Source organism: Miscanthus floridulus, chromosome 4 (assembly GCF_019320115.1).
Source record: "Miscanthus floridulus cultivar M001 chromosome 4, ASM1932011v1, whole genome shotgun sequence".
In the NCBI taxonomy this organism is placed as follows: domain Eukaryota; kingdom Viridiplantae; phylum Streptophyta; class Magnoliopsida; order Poales; family Poaceae; genus Miscanthus; species Miscanthus floridulus.
Window position 1 is genome coordinate 62048122 of NC_089583.1, and position 24204 is coordinate 62072325.

A 24204-nucleotide genomic window follows, 5' to 3' on the forward strand; every position below is an offset into this window, starting at 1 on the left:
ACTATAAAAATGGCTAGAGTGATTTGAAATGGTTCAGAATTTCTTACGTAAAATTGTCTTCTAGATTTTAAAATAAGATAATTAAAATGGTTGAAAAACCAAAAATATACTCCCTATTTTTTTAACGACTTAGAAAACTCACTGATTTACTTATTATTTTTTTAAAACTACTGGAGACGCAGCATGGCTGCTTAAACTATTTTTAAAGGCCACATCAATGCCAAATGAAGCCCTAAGGCTATCTCCAACAATGGCACCTAAAATACAAGACTCATTTGATGTTTGGGTAGCGCTATATGCAAAGAGTTGAATATCTATTTTTGGTGTTCTCCAATAATATAATCGAAAAGAGAACCATTTCTTCAAAATGGTTCTAGGAGAGAGATGCTTATATTTGGATCATGCCTCTCCTATCACTCAAAATATATCTCTCGTATAGGTACTTTATTGGAGGTCGATACAGTACCATCGGATATTTATTTTGGGTTTGGGTGCCCTTACGAGTACTCCGATGGAGATATCATAATTTTTTTTTGAGGAGGAGATATCATAATATATTTGGTCTAGCCTTCCGATCACATGTAATTTTACTCCGCTTTTGCCAATTGTGATAGGAGAGGATGATGAAAACAGAACAAAAACAAGCGGGCAGCCCACGAAACGACTATTGCCCTCGGAAAACCAAGAAGCGGAAAGGCCCTTGGAGCCCACAAATGCCATCATCAATAAACCTCTTCTCCTCTCCTTTCCGTCCCGCCGAAGCCGAACCCTCCTCTCCTCACCTCCCCTGCTGCCCGCGGCGCCGCGCCGAAGCAGGTGGCGGCGGCGCTGCGACCATCTCCGCTGTGACTCATCCGGGCTACGATCCACGTCAAGGTATCTATTCCCGCCGGCCTCCGTCGCCTACCCAACCCTTGTGCCTCGCCGCCGACTCCCAAACCCCACACTCGCCCTGAGCGCCGTCTCCGCCGCCTCTCGTCCCGGATGATTGCGCTTGATACGATTGTGCTTGTCCAGCCTAACATATCATTTCCGTGGATTGGCTGAAGGTGTTGCGAGTTGCATCCGTTGGAGTTGCGGCTCCCGCCGAATCCCCCAATCCATCACCGCCATGGCGTTCTGGGGTGAGCGGGCTGCCTTGTTTGCCAGGTTTAGTTTATTTCATCTGTTATCTGCTTGGCACGTGTCCGATTGATGGATGCAGGGGTGGAAGTGAAGCCCGGTAAGCCCTACAACCACACCCACCAGGCTGACCATGGCCGCCTCCGCATTTGCCAGGTTGGGTTTTTTTTCCCCCTTCAAACTTGTCATTTGTCCAATCAGTGGCGGAGCTTGCATGTAAAATCCAGCAGGGGTTCAAAAATGAACTGCAATTGATAGATTGAGTATTTCCATCGGTTAGCTAGTTGATAGTGTGTACATTTAGTGGAGTTTGCAAGAACTGAGGGGGCTGTGGCCCATGTTGACCTCACTGAAGCACTGCCCCCATGTCCAATTAACGTGTGCCTTTTGCCCTTTCTTATTTCGTACTCCTATGCCCCATCTGTTATCCTGTCACCTGAGATACTTTGGTTTTGTTGGCATGGGTATGTGTTCTCTTTGATTTCTATCTATCATGTTTCATAACAGAGGTCTTAAAATCAGGATGGTATATTCACATGTAATTGCTTTTGATTGTCTTCTGACGCAGAAATGTTTTCCAGTGACATTTGGTTACATGATGTGACCTTGACGTCTTGACCTCACTACATTAAGATCAATAAAAAAAATTATGTTTACACTGCATTAAATGAAGCTTGTTTAAACTAAAATTAAGATCAATATAAAATTTAGATTTACACTGCATTAAACGGAGCTGAATGCCTTGTTAGTTCCTTTTCATTTGGTTAGTACATGATACTGCAATTTACTATTTCTATCTCTATCTTGCTGCTGGGATTGAATGTACTTGGGAGGGATCAAAAGTTTAATTCTAAGCAACACCCTTTTTTTGACAGTATTGAATGTGTTTTGTAACTAAATCTTTTAATTTTTACAGGCTACACTGGGCAATTGTGATGCTGCTGCAAGGACAGTGCTGCAATGCAATGTTGGTAACAAGATTCCCATCAAACTTTGTAGTCTAAATCCGAAATTGGCTGAGACATGCCATCTAGAGATTGAGTTTGAGGAGGTCGATGATGTTGTCTTCTCAGTAATTGGCCAAAGTTCGATTCATCTCTCTGGATACTATGTCCGTGCAAGCAGCAGGTCTAATATGGGAGATGATGAATCGTATCCTTCTCGATAGTGTCATGTCTTTGTTTCAATTATGTAACTCTCAGACTGTGAAGTCATTCTTAACATGTAATTAGAGAATCTTATGGGGAAGATATTGGGCACTCCGACACTGATGAGGAGCATGATGCCAGTGAGGACAGCTATGAATCTGACTTTATTGATGATCGTGAAGTTCCTGAGAAGTATGGATCTGATTCTATAGATGATAGTGATGATGAGTGCACCCTTCGACGCCGCCGCAAACAAAAAGGTAAAAGGTTGACCCATGAGGTTTTACTATTTGATATTTGTCTGGATCTGATCCTGCATATCGTCAAACCGCATTGTACCCACATTGAACCAGGATATTGTACTGTTGGTAGACTATCACTTAGATAGCTTCTGGCCTTGATGTGAATTTAACATTGACTTTGTTGTTATGTTCTTACTATTACCATTATACTTAGTTTCTTCTTTTATGTGTTATTATCTGTCTAGACAGCTTTCTTAAAGGGGTGATACTAGAGTGTCCTATGGTGGTGCACATGCACCAGGGAGAAGAAAAAAATTCAATATCAACTAGCTCATTTCAACCATATAATACAATATGTTTTTAGATATTTACTAGATCCGCGCACAAGGATAGCTTATGCCTAGTTTCGCCCCTGCTTGCACGTTTATTCACATAAAACCATTGAACATTTTCATACGTTTAATGTACAGATATCTGCTCACAGTTCCATTTTCATGTTTTCTAACAAAGTTCCAATTTTGTGTAATTAGCTGTTGAAAAACCGACTCGAAAGGCTGAAAGACGGCGGCGCTTGAAGAAGCACCAAGTAGATAGCACCGATGACAATGATGATGATACTCCAGTCAAGAAGCCTGTTGTCAAGCGCAGTGCTAAAATATTTGATAGAGGTGATGATGACACTCCAGTCACGAAGCCTGTTGACAAGCGCAGTGCTCCTTCAATATTTGATAAAGGCAGTGATGAAGATGATAATGTACCTATATCTGTTGCATTGGGTAAGAAAGACAATGCTAAGGTTGCTGAGGAAACTGACCCTCGAAATCGACAGGCAAATGATGTCACCAAAAAAAAAGATTATTGATGTTAAGAAAAGAAAACATTCTGCCATCAGTGAAGATCCTGCATTATCAATGTATATCTTTTGGTTCCTACTTAGGCTTTTATTTATTTCTCATATCTACGACCCACTGATCTATAACTAATAACATATCATGATCAGGGATACAACAGATGCTAATGCAACATCTGTTTCAAAACAAGGTGCTGAAATAAAAAAGAAATCAAAGAAAAAGCGGAAAAATCAATCAGGGGAAAAGGATGAGAAGCAGTCCAATGTAAGAACATTGGAAGATGGGTTGATGGTAGAAGATCTATCAATAGGACACATTGATGCAAAAGTGGCTTCTGATGGCTGCAAGGTAGCCGCTTTTAGTTCTTTCCAGAGAGTTCTGTTGGATATGCTTTTAGTTGCAAATTTCATATGAATGGGCTTGATAAAGTTCCCACTATGATGACCTTTCTCTCGTCAGTTTCACACAGATTTCTACTGACAAATGTATTGCTAGCAGTTACTTGATCATGCATGGCTTTACGGTCAATACACTAAGTTTTCAATTTCACAGGACTTGTGGGAAAAAGAAATGATGCCAGCTATTATGCTTTTTTCGTGCAGGTCTACATAAAATATGTTGGCATGTTGAAGAATGGGAAAATTGTTCAGTCTAATGTTAGTGAAAAGCCTTACAAGTTCAAGCTTGGTAATATATTTGCAAACATGGTCACTTTCATACTACATCTTAAACTTCTTAATATAAATATTAATGCTGTACCTTGTGCTGATTAAGGTGCTGGAAAAGTTATTCGTGGATGGGATGTTGGTATTCGTGGTAACCACCTCAGAGCTTGATTTTTTTTTTTCAAGTTCATTTGAGTTAGGGTTATGGATTATAATTTCATAATTTATTGTAGGTATTATGCGTGTTGGGGAGAAAAGAAAGCTTACAGTCCCACCTTCTATGCTGTACGCATTCTGACATCTTATTCTTTTTTTTGTTGTATATACACATCGGAAGGACGGGTCTGGTGCAAGCGGTAGAGTCTTACCGTCTATGACCGGAAGGTCCCGGGTTCGAGTCGCGGTCTCCTCGCATTGCACAGGCGAGGGTAAGGCTTGCCACTAACACCCTTCCCCAGACCCCGCACAGAGCGGGAGCTCTCTGCACTGGGTACGCCCTTTTATATACACATCTCTCTAGAGAATCTGTATGAACACTTCATTTATATTGCTTATTGATGGTTTTGTATTCTGCAGCTCTGGTGGTAAATCAGTGGGAGAAGTACCTGAAAATTCTTCAGTCATATATGAAATCGAGTTAGTGAAAGTGAAGGCCCCGTTCGGCTTACCTTATAATCCGCACTATTCAGCTTGTTTTTTCAGCTGGAACAATATTTTTCTCTCACAACAATTCAGCCAGAATAGTGTTTTTCAGCCAACTCAGCTAAGTTTTAGCAAACCGAACGGGATCGAAATAGAGAAAAATGTCAGGCTTCTGCATGTGCCATATGTCAACATCTGCAACAGTTACAGGAATTTTGTTGATATGCAGATGACTCATGCTCATATTTTGCTTCCTTCTGGAAGAATTTCTATGCGGCACTCTTGCCCCGCACCATAGGACATTTAGCAGTGGACTGCAGCGGATGCTTCTCTATGCATGCCTTGAGCAGAAAATTTTGTCAGTCTAGCAAATGTTACTACTTGGTCTTGCACTGCCTAGCTACATTACTTTGTAATATGATGGTTGATTGGGTGAAGCACTATTGTGGTCTGGTAATTTGCCATAGTGCTTTGAATCATGTTTCTTTTGTCAATGATTGATTTAGTTGCGTAACAGTTTGATCAGGGTCTCTTAGACTTACGTGCCGCCTTGAATCTTAGAAGTCTTTCTTACTATAGAAGTGGATTTTTTTTTCTCTTTCTTGTCATGTTCTGCATACATTGAACCTGCTTTGGTGTAGGCCCAGTGATTCTTGTTAATATTGTTGTAGGTGGCCTAGGTGCCCACCGTCATCCAGGTTTTGAACTTCGATAATGATACTTCCGTCCTGTGTCGGACGCGGCTAACTGGACCTGCAGGACTGGCCCACAGCCTGCCCCCGGCCCGCATACAGAGCTCCTCATAAAAAACAAAAATGAAATAAATAAAGCGACGTATCTTTCCTCCTTTCGCATTACCGCTGTGGGCGCCTCCATTGCACTGTCGCCGTTAGCTCGCTTCTTCTCTGCCGCTACGGCTATGAGCCTTTCCCCCCACTCCATGGGGGCTCAAGCAAGTCTCCTCCCCTCCATGGATCTAGCCACCCTTCCTTCTGTCTTCCCTCAAGTCCGGCGGCCTCTATGGCGTCCCCTCACCCCACCCCATGGCAGCCGCGACCCTCCCCCGCATCCCATCAGATCTGGCCGTCCCCTACCCCGACCGACGGTTCCCTCCCCAAATCTGGCAGCGTTTCCTCTCCCTCAGCAGACTGCGGGCATGGCAGGGGTGTGCAGGCGCACACCATCCAGCGAGCCTGCGCCACCGCAATGCCCACCAGGTAGGTCATGGCCGCGCGACGATGCCGTGTTTCAAGTGTTTCTGGACGCTTTTCAGATATGTTGCAAGCCCATGTTTTAAGTGTTTCAGACATATATTTTCAATTGTTTCGTGCGGGTATTGTAAAAGTAGATCGGAATATTGCATATGTTGCAATGGTTGTACAAATATGACGCAAGAGTCTATCCCCAATGTTTCATCTGTTTTTTACACGTATGTTGCAAGTGTTTCGGACGTATGTCTCAAGTGTTTCATCCGTCTTATTTTCGTATGTTGCAAATGTTGCATCTGGATGTTTCAAAAGTAGATCAGGACGTTGCATATGGTGCAATGGTGTTTCAACTGTATATTTTAAATATTTCATCTGTTTTAGACGTATGTTGCAAATGTTTCGTTTGGACGTTGCAAAAGTAGATGGGGGTATTGCACGTCGTGGCCGATGGCTGTCGCTGCTGCTAGGGCACAGCCGTGGGTCAACCCAGGGTTTCCCGTGCAGGGCACGGGGTGGGCACGAGGCGTGAGTCCCTGCTACGGACGCAAGCGTGGGGTGCTGGGCAAGATGCGGGACGCAGGGCGTGGGGTGGGATGCGGACACGGGAGCAGCGCAGGTGTAGGAGGCGCGTCTGGACGTGACATCCCGTCCGTCCGGGCACTTGGCCTCCGTTTGAACTTATGCCAAATTTGCCTCTGAAACTGTAGAGAAGAAACCCGCAAGCAGTAGGTTTACCCTCAACACATGGATAACAGTTCAAAAAAGAACACAACATGGATAAGATCATAAACTAAAGAGGCACTCGTTTGCCACCTGTAGAAATTCCTGCAGCATTATATGTCTTTGCTTCCAAAAAAACTGAGACTTTATCGTTTATGAAAAAAAGAGAGGTTTGGGCTTCCTATTTTGTTTTAAAGAATTGTGCGTCAATTTTGTGATTTTTGCATCTGAAACCTTCTTAAAACTTTGTTCTGTAGTTGCTCCACCTTGTATGCCTGTAGGGTTTCTAATTGTGGTTCCGTTACCTGGTGACTGTTGAGCCTGGCATACTCACATCACACCTCCAGTAGACCTTGTTCCATTGGTATAATTCATTTCAATTCACAGGATTCTGGATTCTGTAGCAAAACACAACACCTAGTCGGCTATCCCAAAGCCAAACCTCTCTCTCCTTGCATAAGATAGAGAGGCCTTCAGCCCGTTCGTTTCGTCGTAAGCGATCGTGGATTATTTACTGCTGGCTGGTTTGGTGTGAGAGAAAAATACTGTTCCAGATTATAATCCACGACCGTATACGAACAAACGAACATGCTGCTTATTTCCTGGCACTTATTCAGAAACAACATATGAGCAAGTCCATAAGCCCAAATACGGAGGCATCATGCAGGACAGTGTGTCCGTCTGCCTCTTGAAATTTACAACTGTAGCTAGAAGCTCTAGGAAGGAGCGCCAAGGTAAGACGCCAGCCGCAGAATGTCGCAGAAGACGCCACCCGCAGTCACCTCTGCGCCCGCGCCTGGACCCCGCACGATCAGTGGCTGCTCCTTGTACCTCGAGGTGGTGAAGGCGATGATGTTGTCAGAGCCGGAGAGCTGGGCGAACGGGTGACCCCTCTTGTACCTAAGTAGTTCCACCTGTCCCCTCTTGTTCACCGTGTCCACCACTCCAACGTAACGCAGGACCTTCAGAAGGAAAAAGGGAAGCTGAATCACCTCTGCTCAAGTAATGTTGGAAATATGCACCGAGAATGGATCCAACAAAGCAAAAGCTAGATCTCATGCATCACACAATCCAATTGTCATGTCCCGATAGAAATGTATCTGATCAGAGTCACGACATGGGAAACAGAGGTCTACTCACTTCGTCTGCAGCCTCAGCATCACTGCGTTGCCTGGCCCAGTCCTCATCAAAAGATGGTAGCTTTTGCATGAATTCATCTGCTGACGAGCACTGACTGCGTGATAAAAAACAAATTAGGAAGATTGAAATACAAGGCATTAGTTGCTAAGAGGAGAATAATCTTACTGCAAGTGCTTCTGGCACAAGGCTTTTCACAGGAATATCGGAAAGTTCAAGCCTCAAACCAGATTCCCTTGCAAGGATAATGACCTGCTCCAATAGGCGGGGGGGGGGGGGGGGGGGGGGGGGTGTTAAAGTATGAGTGACTAAATGAAGAACAAGAAAAAAGAACTACATTAAATGTAAGTTTGGTTTTCAGTTTTTTGAAACCCTTACACACATAGTCAAGGCTAGGAATTTCGTTACGTGGTCAATCAAAAAGTGTGAAGATGAGGGCATAATGATCTTTTCTTCCTCACCTAGTATTGTAGTGTCCTGGAGACAGAACTACAAATTTGCGGTGGCCTATGGCGAAATCAAACATAATAGTGTCCTATAGGCAAAGCCAGTGTCGAAAATACACTTTCCCCATTATCTTTGGTCATATCCTCAACGTTTTAGTTTTATGTTTTCTGTAAGGATTCTTGTTGGTGCATATACAGAAATAAAAAATTGTCCCACTCAAAGAAAAAAGAAAAATAAATAAAAAAAACCATCTAGTGTGCTGATAAATTGAAATACAGTGCCTGGTGTAAGAAAGAATAAGTATGATATTCAATAACCGTTTGACAGAAAACAGGGTCTACCTTTCGGGCAACATCAGTTCCAGATAGATCATCTCTTGGATCAGGTTCAGTGTATCCTGACTCTTTTGCTTCAGCAACAACATCACTAAACGTCTTTGTTCCTTTGAAATTGTTAAATATATAACTCAAAGTTCCACTGAAAAAACAACTCTTCGTATCAGCCATCAATAGAATGATACTGAATTTATTGAATAAAGAAGATCGTGGACTTTCTATTCAAGCATTCCATGCAAACATTTACTATGGTTCACTTGTGGTTTACCAAAGTTGCAGAGTGGCACAGTAAAATTCTCCTGTAGCCTGGTCGGGAGCATACACACAAACCTGAAAATGCCCTCAATTCGCAGTATCTTATCACCCGTCTCCAGAAGACCACGCAAGGTACTAATGATTGGGAGGCCAGCACCAACAGTTGCTTCATAAAAATAATGAGTGTATGAGGCACGCTGCAGAGTCCGTGATTTCAGGTACTGTATCCAAGAAAAAAGAAACATTTATTAATCAATAAACACTGCAGCAGCAAATGTGCATTCTGTATGGAATGTGCTTAAAATTTGACATCTTTATGTAACAAGCAAATAGATCTCAGTTAAGTGATTATGTCTTAAGATTCACAAATCACAGAAGTTTTATGTCTTCCAAGATTCACAAATAACGAGGTTTATGCCTTTAAGATTCTGGATTAGCCATGATCAGGTGATCAGTCATTGATGCAGTTAATGGGCACAAACTGACAGTCAATTAAAATACAGTCAGTGATCATTAAAACAACTATTTCACACAGAAAAAATATAAAAAATTCCACCAGTCAAATAATTACCCGATCAAGTGGCCCAGAATTTGCTTTCTTATTCGGCGTGATGACATGAATACCCTTCTTTAACCAATCGTAATAATGGGATGCTACACTTGTATCCGCTGTGCAGTCCACCAAAACTTTGTTCGGAAATACATGATTATCAGATAAATGATGGACAAAATTATCAATATCAGCTGGTTCTGCTTCCTTTTGTAGAAGCTGTTTCCACTGGGTTAAGTCTATTCCCCTACAGAAAGACAAAAAGGAAAGTTTGTGAAATATTAAGGAAAACATAATTATAGTAGCAAACCCCAAAAGAGCAATGTAAAGCTTTAGGTCAGGAAAAAAAATCAGTAAAACAAATAAATAAATATCCACTGCTGTTTGAATGACATGCAAAATTTCTTAATTTTTAATAAAATTATAAGCTGATTCCTTCCTTCCAATAATGCGCCTGATAATACAAAATTATTTGCAGCAAGTCAGCACAATCACAGAAGAGGAAACAAGGATTCAATTACATACGTGTCACTCAAAAGCATTGTACTTGAGCCAGTTATTCCAATGACACGCAGATCAATGTTCATATTTTCCTTGAGAACAGCAGCCTGCGAAAGATCTAAATCAATACAACTGCAAATTTCTGGTTTAAATGAACTCTGAAAGTCCTTCAAAGAAATGACTGGATGCTGTTTATGAAATTACAAGGCTGAAGATACCTGATCCTTCAGCTGGTTAAGGAGTGTTCCACCAATTAAACCAGGTCCAACGATCCCAACAGCAAGTGTAGTTTTGGAGAGGAAGAACCTTGAGTGAACAGCTCTCAGAGCCCTTACACAATCTTCTTGCTTCAATACAACAGTAATATTGTATTCACTGCAACCTTGAGCTATTGCTCGAACATTAATGTTTGCCTGAATCCGTTATAATAGGTTAATAAGTCCCAGCATCAATGGAACTCCCATTTCACCAAACAAAGAATGCAAAATACCTTTGCTAACGCATCAAAAAGTATTGCACTGACTCCAGGAGTGCTAGCCATCCTCAGACCAACAGCAGCAAGAATGCTGCAACCATTAATAACTTCAACCTGAAATGAATTGTTTGCATAAAAAAATAGAAGTAATCCAATGCATACAACAAAGACTTTGCTATACATTCACATCACAACTCATTAAGCTACTTCCCTTGCTAATAATATCACAAATCTGTAAACTGCAAATAGGGAAAGGAAAATGCAGGAACAAAGTACATTTGAGAGGTGTTCTATTATCTTTCATTTTGTTGCTGGGTTTTTGGAGGTGGTCTTTAATCCAAAGTCATGGTACCGATGAAGAATGGAATGAAATTTATCTTCAATTTATTCTTTCTTGTGACCATGATATCGATTTAGCATCTTATTGTTCACTTCATATAATATAACATTTGGGATGATGCTACTGCTTGGACAGGTGTGTCAATCCGAGTCATGTTTCGCCAGATGAGCAAGCTTCATACGTTTAGACTGGAAATAACATTATTCCGTTCTGAAAACTAACATGATTCGCTCGAATAATGTCAACGGCCTTGTTTGGCACAGCTTATTCCTCAGTTTCTCCACAAATTAAGCAGAAGCTGTGCTGAACACCAGGATCCTGCAGCAGCTTAATAAGCAGAATCTGTGTTTGACTAGCTTTTCAAGTTGCAGATTATGCACAATAACAGGCTTGTCAAACAAGGTCATTTAAGTCATGTTTGCTGATTCGAGTATTTAAAATAATCGCTGTAGAAGATGAGAATTACCTTAGATAACCTCCCTGCTGCTAGTGCCTCACGAAACCTAACATGTAAGGCAGCAGAAACCGCAGCAACTTCCTTTTCTGGAACAGCAAAGCATACTGAATGTTCACTGCTAGCCTGCACGATATTTGCAGTGAGGAAGAACCAAGATGAATCATATGTACATAGCAAGATAAATGGACATTATCTACCTGAGATATCATGATAACATTAGCTCCAACATCTTTAACAGCACTAAATATAACACTTGCTGTACCTGGAACACCAGCCATTCCAGTTCTGCAGTGAAGAATTGTACAATAGAATATTAGGAAATACAAGAAATACCTTTTCAGAGTCACAGTCAATAGTTAAGCCATTTTGTGTGTAGTTAGTTAACATTGCTACATCAGCCAAAAGCAGCATCTAGCGTAGATGTCTCTAGTGGACATGGCAACCAATTTCTATTGAAAGCCACATACAGAAGGTCATGGAAGTTCAGTTTCACAAGGTTAATTGCTAAAAGCATAAATAATCAGTTGTATAGAACTTGGAGGTTTAAAATAATAAATTATGATAGCTTACCCTTCAACATTAACAAGTGCTAAATTATCAATGGTAGCAAATGATTTGACACATGCGTCTAAATCACCATTTTCATTGGCAGGCTGCTTGCAAATCATGGTTCCAGGGGCAGAGAGATTGAACATGTTCCTAATAACAATGGGAATGTTGTCTTTCATCACAGGTATAATGGTGCGCGGATGCAAAACATTCGCCCCAAAATATGACTGCATACAATAAGTAAATCAATGAGACTTAATGTGGTAGGGATATAATAGCTTGGAATGCAAAGAAAGAATGATCATAGAGCATAATTGCATAAAACATGTTGTGCCCCATTGCTCAAATGTAGTTAAATGATGAATGACTTGCATATGAACAACAGTCCCAAGAATAGAGAAAATACCATTTCCCAGGCCTCCTGGTAAGACAAAGTGCTTAAGATCACAGCCTCACTAACTGCATTAGTCAGATGCTTATAAATCAGATATATAATTAACTCATTGATACAAGAGAAGGACATTGCCGTGTTTTAATAAAGAACTAGACAGAGCCAACATGTTTGCTTTCCAATATACATAATGTGGTTAATGATTTTCTGGATAATTGAAGTTTAAATGTTTCATTGGAAGATATATTTGCACCTACATCAAAATGGAGAGATCAAAGTACTTGGAGGCTTTCATCAGCACATCCAGTTCTTTGATAAGTACTTGGAGAGAATACACTCAATACCATGAGTGGCAGTATTAACAAACAATTACTGTTGCAAGTTTCTAGTTAAGTACATAAATCACACTATCACAGGATTTTAGTTAAGCAATGTCAACCGTATTATGGCAAAAAAAAAGCATTATTGTGCTTCTAACCCTTCACATGAACTGTTTGACATATGGATAGACAAGAATTAAAGGGATGTGAGTAGGCACCCTAATCCATGTGACACTTGCAACTCTTTGATCTGATCTATCAAAATCTCATCCAACAGGTGATGCAAGGGTTAGCACCCAAACATGAATTTGCACTATAAGCATCCCCTAAATCAATTATGTGTATGCCAATGCCAACATCAGCAGTTTAAAATGGATCAGAAACAGTCAAAAAGCAAATTATGACTCTCTTAGGACAAACCTTTTCTAGGATCAGCGCTAAATACCCCATCAACATCAGTCCAAATAGTGACCTGGCGTGCCCTGACAAGAGAACCAATTATGGCTGCTGAGAAATCACTTCCATCCCTTTTTAGAGTTGTAGGAATGTTTTCAGCTGTACTTGCAATAAACCCTGTAGCAACTATTATCTCAGCTGGTTGCCGAGAAAACCATTTCTGAAGTCGCTTCTCAGATTCCAAATAATCAGGGTCTACTTGATTAGAACCACTGGGTTTTACAACTAGAACTTCTCTTGTATCCATCCAACTGCAGGGTGCCCCAGACTGCATGGTTTAAATACTGCAGTGTAGGTCAGTTTGTAAAGAAAGGTAAACACTGGATCAAAATACCGGTATCCTGTAACTGTAACAAAGGAATGGAAGTACAACTCGTAGTTGTAAATGTTTATGAAAGACACACACATGTCTAATGGGTAGCATTGTTACTATAAATACTCCTTCAATTCCAAAATGTAAGGTGTTTTAGTTTTGTCCTAAGTCAAACTTTAACCAAGTTTATAACAAAATGCATCAACACCCACAACTATATGGCACTTGGATTAAATTCCTATCCAACTATATTTAAAACTCTAAATTATGGCACTTGGAGAAAGCAGGAGCGATGAATTCACTGCTCCTGTCAATAGATTCAGTGATGATCAATTTGCATCATCAGAGTACCCAACTATATCAGCACATGGTTACAAATGTTGCTGACATGCCAATTCTACGATATTGGAGTGGATGAGCTCGCTGCAGCCTTAATAAGTTGTTCAAATTGCAGATAACTATTAGGTTGTCTAGCTTTTCCCATGTGTACCTTCTTTATTGCATACGACAGCATCTGCGCAGACCACAACTCTCCATGCCCAACAACAAAGTCAGAGAAAGATTCTGTCGCATGCCCAGCTGCAAACATATATAAATAAATATTAAATTGAGGGCATCTAGCAGACTGCAGATATCATGAAGTCAAGTTTTTCCAAAATCCATGATAGCTAAAATAACAAACAAGTAAGAATTCAACAAGCTGAGAATATACTTCCAGACCTGAGAAACAAAATTTGTTACTCAAGAATAGAAGAACATGAGATGTGGAGAAATTAGCAGCTCAAACCTATATAAATAGCACGGAGCATGGCTCGCAAGTTGCTGACGTCTGAGTGCAACTGAGACAAGAATCTTGCAAGATCTTCTCCATCAAGGAGATACTTTGCTGCAGCCATATGATTCTCAAAAACTTCGTCCAATGCTATTGTATATGAATCATCCCTTGACTGAGCCTTCTGTACAAGGTTGTACATCATGTCGGTTACTTTGGACATTGCTGAAACAATTATCAGCTTCCTCTCAGAAGAATCACCAAGAACTATATCTGCGACACTCTGGATTCTTTGGGGTGTTCCCATACAGGTTCCACCAAACTTGTGCACAGACCACATATCACCTTTTGGAAGATAAGTATTGACTTCATCTTGTTCAACTGAAATAGCTGCTGCAAGCAAAAGGCGCATATGTAAACAAAAGTGACAAATCTTTGATAGCAATAAGTTCAGGGTGAGAAAAGGCTAGTATTTTCAGGGTGAAGCAAGGTAAGCATGGGATTCTGCTAAGAATAAGATATTCAAACATTGGATGATGGAAGGTAGAACTACCAGCAGCTGGTCTGAGCAAATTTGTTGAGCGATGTCTGTGCAAACTTCCTTGAGACTGACTTATCCTGAACAACAGAGAAAGAGAGAAAAGAGGAATATCAAGGTTTTTTTTTGCAAGGCAATGTAAAGTATAAGTGGTAGCGCTAGCGCTCGCCTCCGCGTCGCCCCTCTCGGGCGGCTTGGGCGGAAACTCAACCCCGGCCGCCGGGGTCCCTCTCCCTCCTTCCCTCCACCTCGCCGTCGCCGGAGCATGCCTCCAGGAGCCGGCTGCAAGAATGGCGGCGGCAAGGCTCCTTACCGTCTCCCACCTCCTCACGGCGACCCTCACAGAGCTTCATCGTGGTGGCGGCCAACTCCTCTAGAGGCGGCTTCGGCGGGGCCGGATCCGGTTGCCTGATGGCCGGATTTGGCCGGCCGGCGCTTGGGCGACCGCGGGCTGGCACGACACTGGCGCTCGGACTCGACTCTGGTGGTCTCGTCGACGACTGGCCTAGGGCTGCGGCGTCCGTGCGGTTGGGCCCCGCGGTGGCCTCGTGCGTCGACCCTCCGGTTGCGTGCGTCAGGCTCCTGGCGGCCTACGCCCTCCCCTCCCGGATAAGACCGACTACGGGGTGCCGGGCTCACGCCGGCATGGGCTGGTGGCCGGATCTGCCTGGCCCGGGACTGGGGCTTTCTGCATCCTTCCTCAGCCGGGCTCCGGAAGGTCGCAACAGGCGGTGGTTGGGCGAAAGCCCAGATGGCGACATTTGCGGACACCGCTACCTCCTTGGAGGCGTCCTCTTCGTTCCTCTTCCCTCGCCCTGCTGGCGCGGATACTTGCCGGTGTGCGCCTCCCACCATCGCGGGCGAGTCTGGGACGACTCTACGTGGTGTGGCAGCGGTCGGCACCCCCCCCTCCGTCCGGGTGCGGAGGATGCTTGCCGAGTGCGCGCCTCCCACTGTCGCGGGCGAGTCCGGGAACGGCTCCGTGCGGTGTGGCGGCGGCGTCCACCAACACCTCCAACCCCCCCCCCGTCTGGGGCAGACGCTTGGCCAGTTGCGCCTCCTCACTGTGCGGGCGAGTCCGGGAACGGCTTCCGTGCGTGTGGCGGCGGCGGCCGCCTCCCCCCTCTCCATGCGTGGACACTTGCCGGTGCGCGCTTCCCACCATGCGGGCGAGTCCAGGAACTGCTCCGCATGGTGTGGCGGCGGCCGGCACCCTCCCTTTCTCCGTCCAGGCGCGGATGCTTGCCGGTGCACGCCTCCCATTGTCGCGAGCGAGTCCGGGAATGGCTCCACGCGGTGTGGCGGAGGCCGGCATCACCCACCTCCCTCCGTCCAGGCGTGGACGCTTGCCAGTGCGCGCCTCCCACTGCCGTGGGCGAGTCCGGAAACGGCTCCGCACAGTGTGGCGGCGGCCGGCACCCCCTCCGTCGCGGTGCAGCTACTCCTCGGCACAAGGCTCGAGTGAAAACCTCGCTAGGCTCCTACTTGGCTGACGATGATTACGTGTTGGCATCATTCACCTCCCTGGAGGCATCGTCCAAGAGCTCCTATGTCTTGTGGTAGTTCACTAGTTTATTTGTGGTTTATGCCACTCCTCGCCCTGGTGCTTGGGCGCTGTTGTTGTTGTTTTCCTCTTCCTCTTCCTCAATGTTTTAAACCATAAAACGAGCCGATTTGGGGCTATATTAATATACATTCAGGTGGGGAGTAATCTGCCCCGGTGACATTCAAAAAAAAATTGACATGATCCAGTAGAACACAATGAATAATTTATTAGTGGACAAGCACAAAACACTACCTTAGGGAGCCTCCCAGATATTGGTCTTGACTTAATTCGTACTTCCAACATTGTAAAACTGCTTCCCTGTAAATCAGCATAACATTGAAATAATGCATAAAATGATTGAAAGGATGGCAGATGATACTCGGATATGATGCATTTTGTTTTTAAGGAATGTGATATTAGATGGGACAAACTCCTGTAAATCTTGCAAGGAAAAAAGAGTAACAAAAGAGTGCAGACTGTCAAATCCAACAACGTGTAACCTGAAACCTAGTATATGATGCAAGTTTGTGCATCCATGCTCCCCATTTTTGTGGAAGGCGAACAGTACAAGCAGACAATTCTAAATACATAGCTCATGGTTCATAACTTTCCATTTAAATGTCACGCAGATCAAATCCATCGATGGATTTTCCATTTAGTAGCTCCAGAAAATTTGAGGGGCCAGCCAAGGCCAACTCGTATAGCACGAATAGCATCAAATTTCTGATACACCTATGAAGTGCATAAGAGAGCCAGTATAGCACGGGTGGTAGATACAAGGTACACAGAAATTGCAACTTAACGTCGCTCCCAAGAGCAAGTTTACTAATCCCAACAAGGCAACAAATCAGGAAGAGCAGTAATCTCGTGATCGGGTTCAGCAGCACCAACAAAAGGAGACCATATCCATCAGATTCCCAACATTGGAAGCCCCAAATTAGGCATAAAAAATCCATCCCCACCCCCAAGTAAGACGAAACTAACTGCAGCCACGACTGTCTCACTAGTATTCGCCGCCTGATACCTTCGCCTCCTCCGGCGCTCGAAGGCCCCCGCGCGATCAGAATCAAGGCCGCTACCATGACGGCGGAAATCCACCACGCCAACTTGCAATGCGACCACGAGCTCTCGAGCGGGAGCCACTCGTACCACGCACGGCCGTACTAGCCTCACCGAAACAACCTCAGAGGAGGCGGCAAATGTGGGGAGATGGCTGGTCCTTACCTGGTAGAGGAGGACGCGCGCGGTCGCCGACGAGCTGCGGCCGCGGCGGGAGGAAGCAGGCTTGCTACGGCGAGGCCCTGCATCTCGCTCGCGGCGACTGGCGAGAGCCGAGAGAACAGGAGGGGAGAGGGAGAGGAACGGAATGCAACGCCGGGTCGCAAGTTCGCAAGCAGAAAGGGACTGCTAGACGCCAAAAACCCCTCTTCTTTAACCCCCCCACACCCACAGGGCCTGCTGCCTGCCTGCTGCGGCAGTGCGCCCCGGCTTTTGACGTTGTCGATTGGCAAATTTGGCTTTTTGGCCACTTCTGGACGTCAGTCAGGGTGATAGTCATTAAAAACTCATTAGCTGTCTCCCACATGGTGCAAGTAAACAGATGTTTGTGTTCGTTCATAAAGCATAATAGATTGTGATTTATGATTATGATTCTTGTGTATATATATTTTGTAAGGTACTGGAAGGTTTGTGCAGAAAAAAAAAATGCTTATAAGTGTCATATGGGTATAGCAACATTCAAACCAGTTGCTCAGTTAATAAACATATAATGATTTACTTATGGGAAAGCAAACATCTTAGTACATCATAGCGGACGTCCCCTCTCCTCCAATATTTCTAAAACCCTACTTCAGTCCTGTTTGGATGCATAGGAATAATTGTTAGCTAGCTAGTTTTTAACCTAAATTATTGTTCCAGCCCATCCAAATGAGGCTAATAAATGGGCAATTTGTTAGCTTAGCCTACAATTAGTTGTTAGCCAACTAGTTTGCCAACTCTGGCCCGTTCGGCTTGCTGAAACTTGGCTGAACTGGCTGAAAAACACTGTTCTGGCTGAATTGTTGTGAGAGAAAAACACTGTTCCGGCTGAAAAAATAAGCTAAATAGTGTGGATTATAAGGTAAGCCGAAAGTTCATTTTTAGCAACTAGTCATAGCTAATCTAAACATGTCCTTTGTTTTATACTTAGTAATTATTATAATTATTCATGTTGTATCCTTGAAAAAATAAAGTAGTTATACTATATTTGTGTAGATGGTATGTGTTAGTACTTTTTATTTCCCATGTTCATGGAGTGTTCTAGTTGTTTTTCAGTCATGATTAATTTGTAGTATAGTTAGGAAGCTCGCTCGTGAGTGGTGTGCGGGGTGTTTTAAAAATTTTGTGGGTGGAGTTGTTAATTTGTTTATTTAGTGGATTGTCCCCGCCTCTTGTCTCCTCATGATCAAAGGGACACTAGGCCCCTTCTCCCAACTCTCTTTTTTCTCGCTCATTCCCGTCGCCCATGTTCTTCGTCACCAGGTTGCAACCACGCCGAGCCCTAGCAGGTTGGCGGTCGTAGCCGAAAGTGTAGGTGCCAGCATCCAACCATTCCAGGTAGTCGGATTTCATCCCCTAAATCCCACCTCTAATCGTTAGCTCTGCTCCTAATCCCTCTTATATTTGTGCTTCAGTTTCCATGGTGAGCCCTAGTTTGACGGGGACGCTTCGACGCCGGGACAAGGTGTTGCTCGCTCTCATTGTATTTGCAGAATGCAAGTCACGTAAGGTGAAGGCACTACGAGCAAAGACACTGAGAATTATGTTCATTACTTCTACATCTGTCCAAGCAGGTAGGTGAGTTGCTTTTTTGAGGAAGTCTGTCGATTTGTTCCTAATTTTGGTCAAAATTGGTTTGATGGGACTAATTTTATTGAAATTTTGTTCAGTGTTAAAGAAGTGGGTGCGATTTTTTGTATTGGAAGGATGACTATGAGTAGTTCTTGATTAAGAATGGATACTTGCTAGCTAGTTATGTACTTGCATTTTCTGGTCCTTCTCATAGTCATATGGAAATGAAGATGGTTATTGAAGACTGGTTAGTTGGTTAGTAAGAAGGAAGCATGTCAAGTTCAGGAGGAGAAGATGGTTGACAATCGGAGCATGTTGGCTAATAGTATTAGGGATGTCGTGATGTTATTCAAAGTTATCATGCTGTTACTGAAAGTTGTTGTAGGTTCTTATTTCTGTCACCATGAAAGCCCTTGCTCTACTATCATATGAGGCATACAGAGACCATGGGCAGCCTTCAGCACAGTGTGCCCTCACCCTCCTCTTATCATTCCTTGGGATTTTGATGTCTATCTTATTCTTCATTGAGTACTTAATGACAAGCGTTCCTCACTATGTCCACTGATTCAAAGATCATCCTAACTTTAAAACAAGGATTGCTAATATCTTCTGCCTTGAAACTTGTAAACTTCAAGTTGATTCTCCCTGCTGAATCTTCATCACTCATGTCCATCACATCTTCATCAAGTGAGCCATCTTCCTCATCATCTGGAGTACCTACTACTCTTTGACCCTTCAACCTACTACCTCTGGTCATCTTGCACCTTCCTGAGAACCCATCTTCACCCACATCAACATAAAGATCCTCACCTCCATCATTAGGATCATTATCACTATCAAACAAGTCTTCCACCTCAGAGTCTTCACTAGTATCACTTAAGATCTCAACCTCAATAGAAGTTTGTGGCAAATTCTTATAAAATTTAGGTAACTCCACACCTCATTTGCTCTCTGTGTGTTGGGCCTTCATAGGGCTAATCACCTTTGGCATCTTTGCCACTAGGTTGGCTACTATATCATCCCAAGTGGTAGATGCAACAATGTCTTCATAGTCAATGTACACAAATAATGTCTTGACCCTATCCACAATAGTACACATCACATTGGTGTCTTCATCAGTTGATATAATTCTCATTCTATTAGCTAAATTCTTGCCTGGTAGTAGCAAGTATATCTTGAGTAGGCTAGAAATTGTGTAACCATATTGTCGGTGTTACGAACAAACACCAACTAGTAAATTTATATTTATTGCGCGTTAGGCTCAGATGGTAACTAAAAGATACAAGGTTTATACTGGTTTGGGCAGAATGTTCCTACATCCAATTTGCTGCTGCTCTTGTTATTAGTACCGAAAAAGGTTCGTAGTAGGGGGTACAAACGGTCGAGAGAGGGATAGGTCCCAAGTCTCTGATGGAAAGGTCAAAAGGATGCCAAGAGCTCAGTTGCTGCTTGGCTGTGTGTTACGTGTGGAATTGATTCATCCCCCTAGTGGGGTGTCCTGCCCTCCCTTTTATAGACCAAGGGGAAGTAGGGGTTACAGATGGGAGAAAGAGGAAAAAACCAAAGGTAGAGAAGGTCCTTCGAGGGTGCCGACTCTTCCTTTTTCTTTGAGCCTGCCCTGCTGACATGGCAGACCACGCCAGGGATAGCATGTTTCATTGATCCTAATAGGGCCAGACTCTGGCTTCGTCTTAGCGAGTGGTCATGTCCCATCCTCCCTCGGTGGATGGTGCGATGTGTCAGGACGCCGAGCCATGACTCTATGAGGACTAGATGGGGAAATGACTATACGCCTATTTACTGTAGATGATGTGAGCTCTTCCTTGGATTGTAGTGGTTGTTGTATGCTTGTGTTAGGATCCACGCCTGAGGGCTAATGGCGGCGCCTACAACACTATTCGGGCTCTGCCATGCCTAGAAGGGCTTAAAGCGTCCGTCTCATCGTATCCTGACGGTACCTTCTCGCAGGCGTGCAGGGCATGGTCCTCGGTACCACGTTTGACCTGAGTGTCCTATCTTACCTCCTGGTCATCATTATGAAGGAGTAGGGTGCAGTCATCGGGCGAGGCGGAGCCAGCCCTCATACATCGGGCGAGGCGGAGCCTGCCCTTAGCCATCGGGTGAGGTGGAGCCTACCCTTAGCCATCTAGCGAGGCGGAGCCCACCCTCGGACGTCGGGCGGGGCAGAGCTAGCCCTCAGACATTGGGCGAGGCGGAGCCTGCCCTCAGATGTCGGGTGGGGCGGAGCCAGCCCTCAAACATTGGGCGAGGCGGAGCCAGCTCTCAGCCATCGGGCGAGGCAGAGTCTAGCCCTCAGGGGTCAGGCGAGGCAAAGCTAATCTTCCATCATTCGAGCAAGAACCGTAGTAGCGTTCTTGTCTGACCGGAAGCGTCAATGTTCGATGGTTATTAGTTCCACCTCATTGGGTACCCCAATATTGGGTCCCCGACAGTAACCCCCGAGCCCCTAGGTGATTCGGATAAAATCACCTGGGGGTGATTTGACTTGCCAAAGGGTGCGCACGAGCGCACCCGACGGGTGTAGCCCCCGAGCCCCCGAGTGATTCGGGCAGAATTGGCCCGGGGGTATTTTGATTCGCCAGGGGTGTGCATGAGCGCACCCATCGGGTGTAGCCCCCAAGCCCCTGGGTGATTCGAGTAGGATCACCCAAGGGGTATTTCGATTCGCTAGACGGTGCGTGTGAGCACACCCGTTGGGTGTAGCCCCCGAGCCCCCAGGTGATTTGGATAGAATCGCCCGGGGGTAATTTCAGACCCTTCATGGGTATGGCTGTGAGTTTTGGGTTTTGTCAACTAGATGGTTTAAAGGGGACCTTGGTATCCCGTTCGCGAGGATTTATCTAGGGTTAGCCTGATTGAGACTTGTTTGTGGATCAAGACTCCTTTGAGGTTCGTGCGCCTGAGTTTTGGCCGTTCATGGGCCCATCCCTCATTGGGACGACTGTTGAAACTATTGGGCCAACCCTCAAACTCCTAGGCCTAGGTGGGCCAAAGAAATGCTTTTTGACCTATATCCCCTATGTGGGAAAAGAGTCCTGGTCTGCTCGGGAAGACAAAACGTCTGATGTGATTGTGGTGGGAAAGGATAGGGATCGTGGGCGCATATCCCACGACGTGATGTGGTGGTGTGTCGTGGCAGGCTCAGAGATCTAGGCGGGCGGTTGCTCTTCTCGCATCCATCGCCCTTATAAAACTAAGGGGTTCGCCCCTAGGGTTCCATAATTCGCCTCCTCGCGCTTTTGCATCGCACTCCACCGCTAATCACCTGAGCCTCCTACACCCGCATCGCCGCCGCCGTCAGCTGCGCATCACATCGCAGCCACCGTAAATCTCGCATCCACCCCCCACCCAGTCTTTATGACTGTGGTGTAGATCTGCTCACCCTCAATACCTAGAGGGCCTCGTTCCGCCATGGACTCCTTTGCCACTGACGTCCGCCGAGGAGTGGCGGCTGCTCAGTTGAGGACGAGTCGTCGCGCTCGAGGGGTATGTTCGGTCCTTCGCTTCAACTTTCAAAGCGGGATTCCCAATACTTGCCCAAAAGTTTCTTCGTGGGCTATTTGATTACCCTAAAAAAAAAAAATAAGGTTGGAGTTGCAACACCTTACCCCCAATGGGGTCTAGCACATTGCGGCGTTCATCGCCCTATGTGAGGTGTTCCTGGGGATTAGTCCCCACTTCGACCTATGGCGGTATCTCTTCGCCGTCAACCTTTTGAAGAGGTGGGTTAGGAAGCAAGAGCTGAGCATGCCGTTGGATGCGACGGCATTCATCTCTGCAACAACTGGGTGAACAAATACCCGCTGATGCGTCTATCATCCTCTAACAAGGGGTGGCATTCGCATTGGTTTTATGTCAAGGACGATGTTGCCGCCCTCTTGTCGGCAGTTCTCCAGGTGCATCATCGAAGAGGTCCTCGGGTCAGTGGAAGTGGGGTGTCCTCGGACAAAGACAAGAAGAGGATCAAGGACCATCTTGCCGCCCTCCAAATTCTAAAGGAGAGGGGCGTGAAGGGATCAGGGATCATCGACGCCTACCATACGTGGAGGGTGGTGCAACTGATGAGCTGTGCGCTTCCCCTATACCTGATGGGGCCTGGAGCATTGCTCGAAGGGACGACGCTTGTCGACAAAGCACTCCCCCTTCAAAGTGGCGCAATGCATCAAGGAGGCGATGGAGCCTTTGAAGGACAACGCCGGTGTTGTCCTTGATTTCGTGTATCCAGTGCCAGGGCATCCCCTAGTGCGGCCAGAACCAGGGTTTATTGACTTCGTAAGTTCTCTTTTTCTCGTGCCTCCTTTTCACTTGAATTTCTGACCCCTTGATGCTGACCTCAGGATAGCGGGACTAGCCAAAGAGACTCGTCTTTGTGGATTGTCCGACTCCACTGTCGAAGGACCAGCTCATGGCGATGGTGAATCGCACCATGGTCGAGTGGGATAGGAAGACAAAGGAGCTCAAGAGGAAGAAGATGCTATAGAAGCAGCAAGCATGGGAGCGAGGAGAGGAGATAGACAGTGATGACGGCGATGATGAGGAGGAGTTTGACGAGGTAGTTGCCGATGTGGAGTGGGATGTCCTGGTGGGTGAGGATACGCTGATAGGTACCCACTTGTCCATGCAGGGACCCTTCCCATTCCATGCAGAGGGAAGTGAGTACGTGAGGCTGATGGAGACGGGCCAAACCATCGGCCCATCCTCAGAACTAGTGGGAGCTGGTGGATCCACCGCCGCGTCGGGGGTGCTGGTGGAGGCGGGCGGCTCCACTACCGTGCTCCATGAGCTAATGGGGGCAGGCGGATCTGCCGCCGCACCCGAGGTGCTGACAGAGAGGGGTGGCCCCGCCGCTGCACCCTCGGAGGCAAGGGAGACAAGCCCCTCTACCCAGGAGCAGGAGGTAGGCTCAAAACGGTCCTGCCCAGACGAATTGGAGCAGGAATCTAGGGATTCGTCCCCAAAACGTTCCTACTGCCCAACAACGCTAGCGTAAGTTACCAATTCCTCTGTTTTTTGTGTTTTTCAGTGTGACCTATGCCTTTTAACTTTTGTGGAATCTTGCAATGGGGCTGTTCTTTGGCGTTGGCACCCAAGAAGAGTGTTGCTCTTTAGGTGGAACGGGTGTTGTTGCCCGACATCGCTCCTGTTTTGAGCAGGAGTGGAGTCAATGTTGTGGACTTATCGGCTGGTCAGGCGCTGCCAGCAGTGGTGCCCATGCCCTCGGTGGGTCAAGCAGGTGCCGAGGCTGAAGAAGCGCCCTTGGGGGTCACCGAGCAGACGACGGTGGAGGTGACTCCGCCGCCTACGTTGGAGCGGATGGAGCTACCGCCCGCGCTTGTGGCGCCCTTTGTGGTGGGCACGGTGCCGCAAGTCGAGG

The 24204-nt window shown here is 45.5% G+C and overlaps 1 protein-coding gene and 1 pseudogene across 1 annotated transcript; one reads left to right on the forward strand and one right to left on the reverse strand.

The window, feature by feature from the left end:
• Window positions 1–730: 730 nt before the first annotated feature.
• LOC136551565 (peptidyl-prolyl cis-trans isomerase FKBP53-like) lies at window positions 731–5225 on the forward strand (annotated as a pseudogene).
• Window positions 5226–7783: 2558 nt separating this feature from the next.
• LOC136551566 (bifunctional aspartokinase/homoserine dehydrogenase 2, chloroplastic-like) lies at window positions 7784–17411 on the reverse strand. Its single transcript, XM_066543105.1, has 17 exons — window positions 17205–17411; window positions 16233–16298; window positions 14450–14514; window positions 13912–14289; window positions 13615–13703; window positions 12776–13079; window positions 12051–12103; window positions 11666–11871; window positions 11293–11380; window positions 11105–11218; window positions 10314–10412; window positions 10042–10236; window positions 9848–9930; window positions 9344–9569; window positions 8848–8993; window positions 8524–8659; window positions 7784–7987 (listed from the first exon to the last, which is right to left on the reverse strand). The coding sequence occupies exons 1-17, from the start codon at window positions 17285–17287 to the stop codon at window positions 7883–7885; spliced, it is 2436 nt and encodes an 811-aa protein (XP_066399202.1). The 5' UTR covers window positions 17288–17411; the 3' UTR covers window positions 7784–7882.
• Between the last annotated feature and the right edge of the window lie 6793 nt (window positions 17412–24204).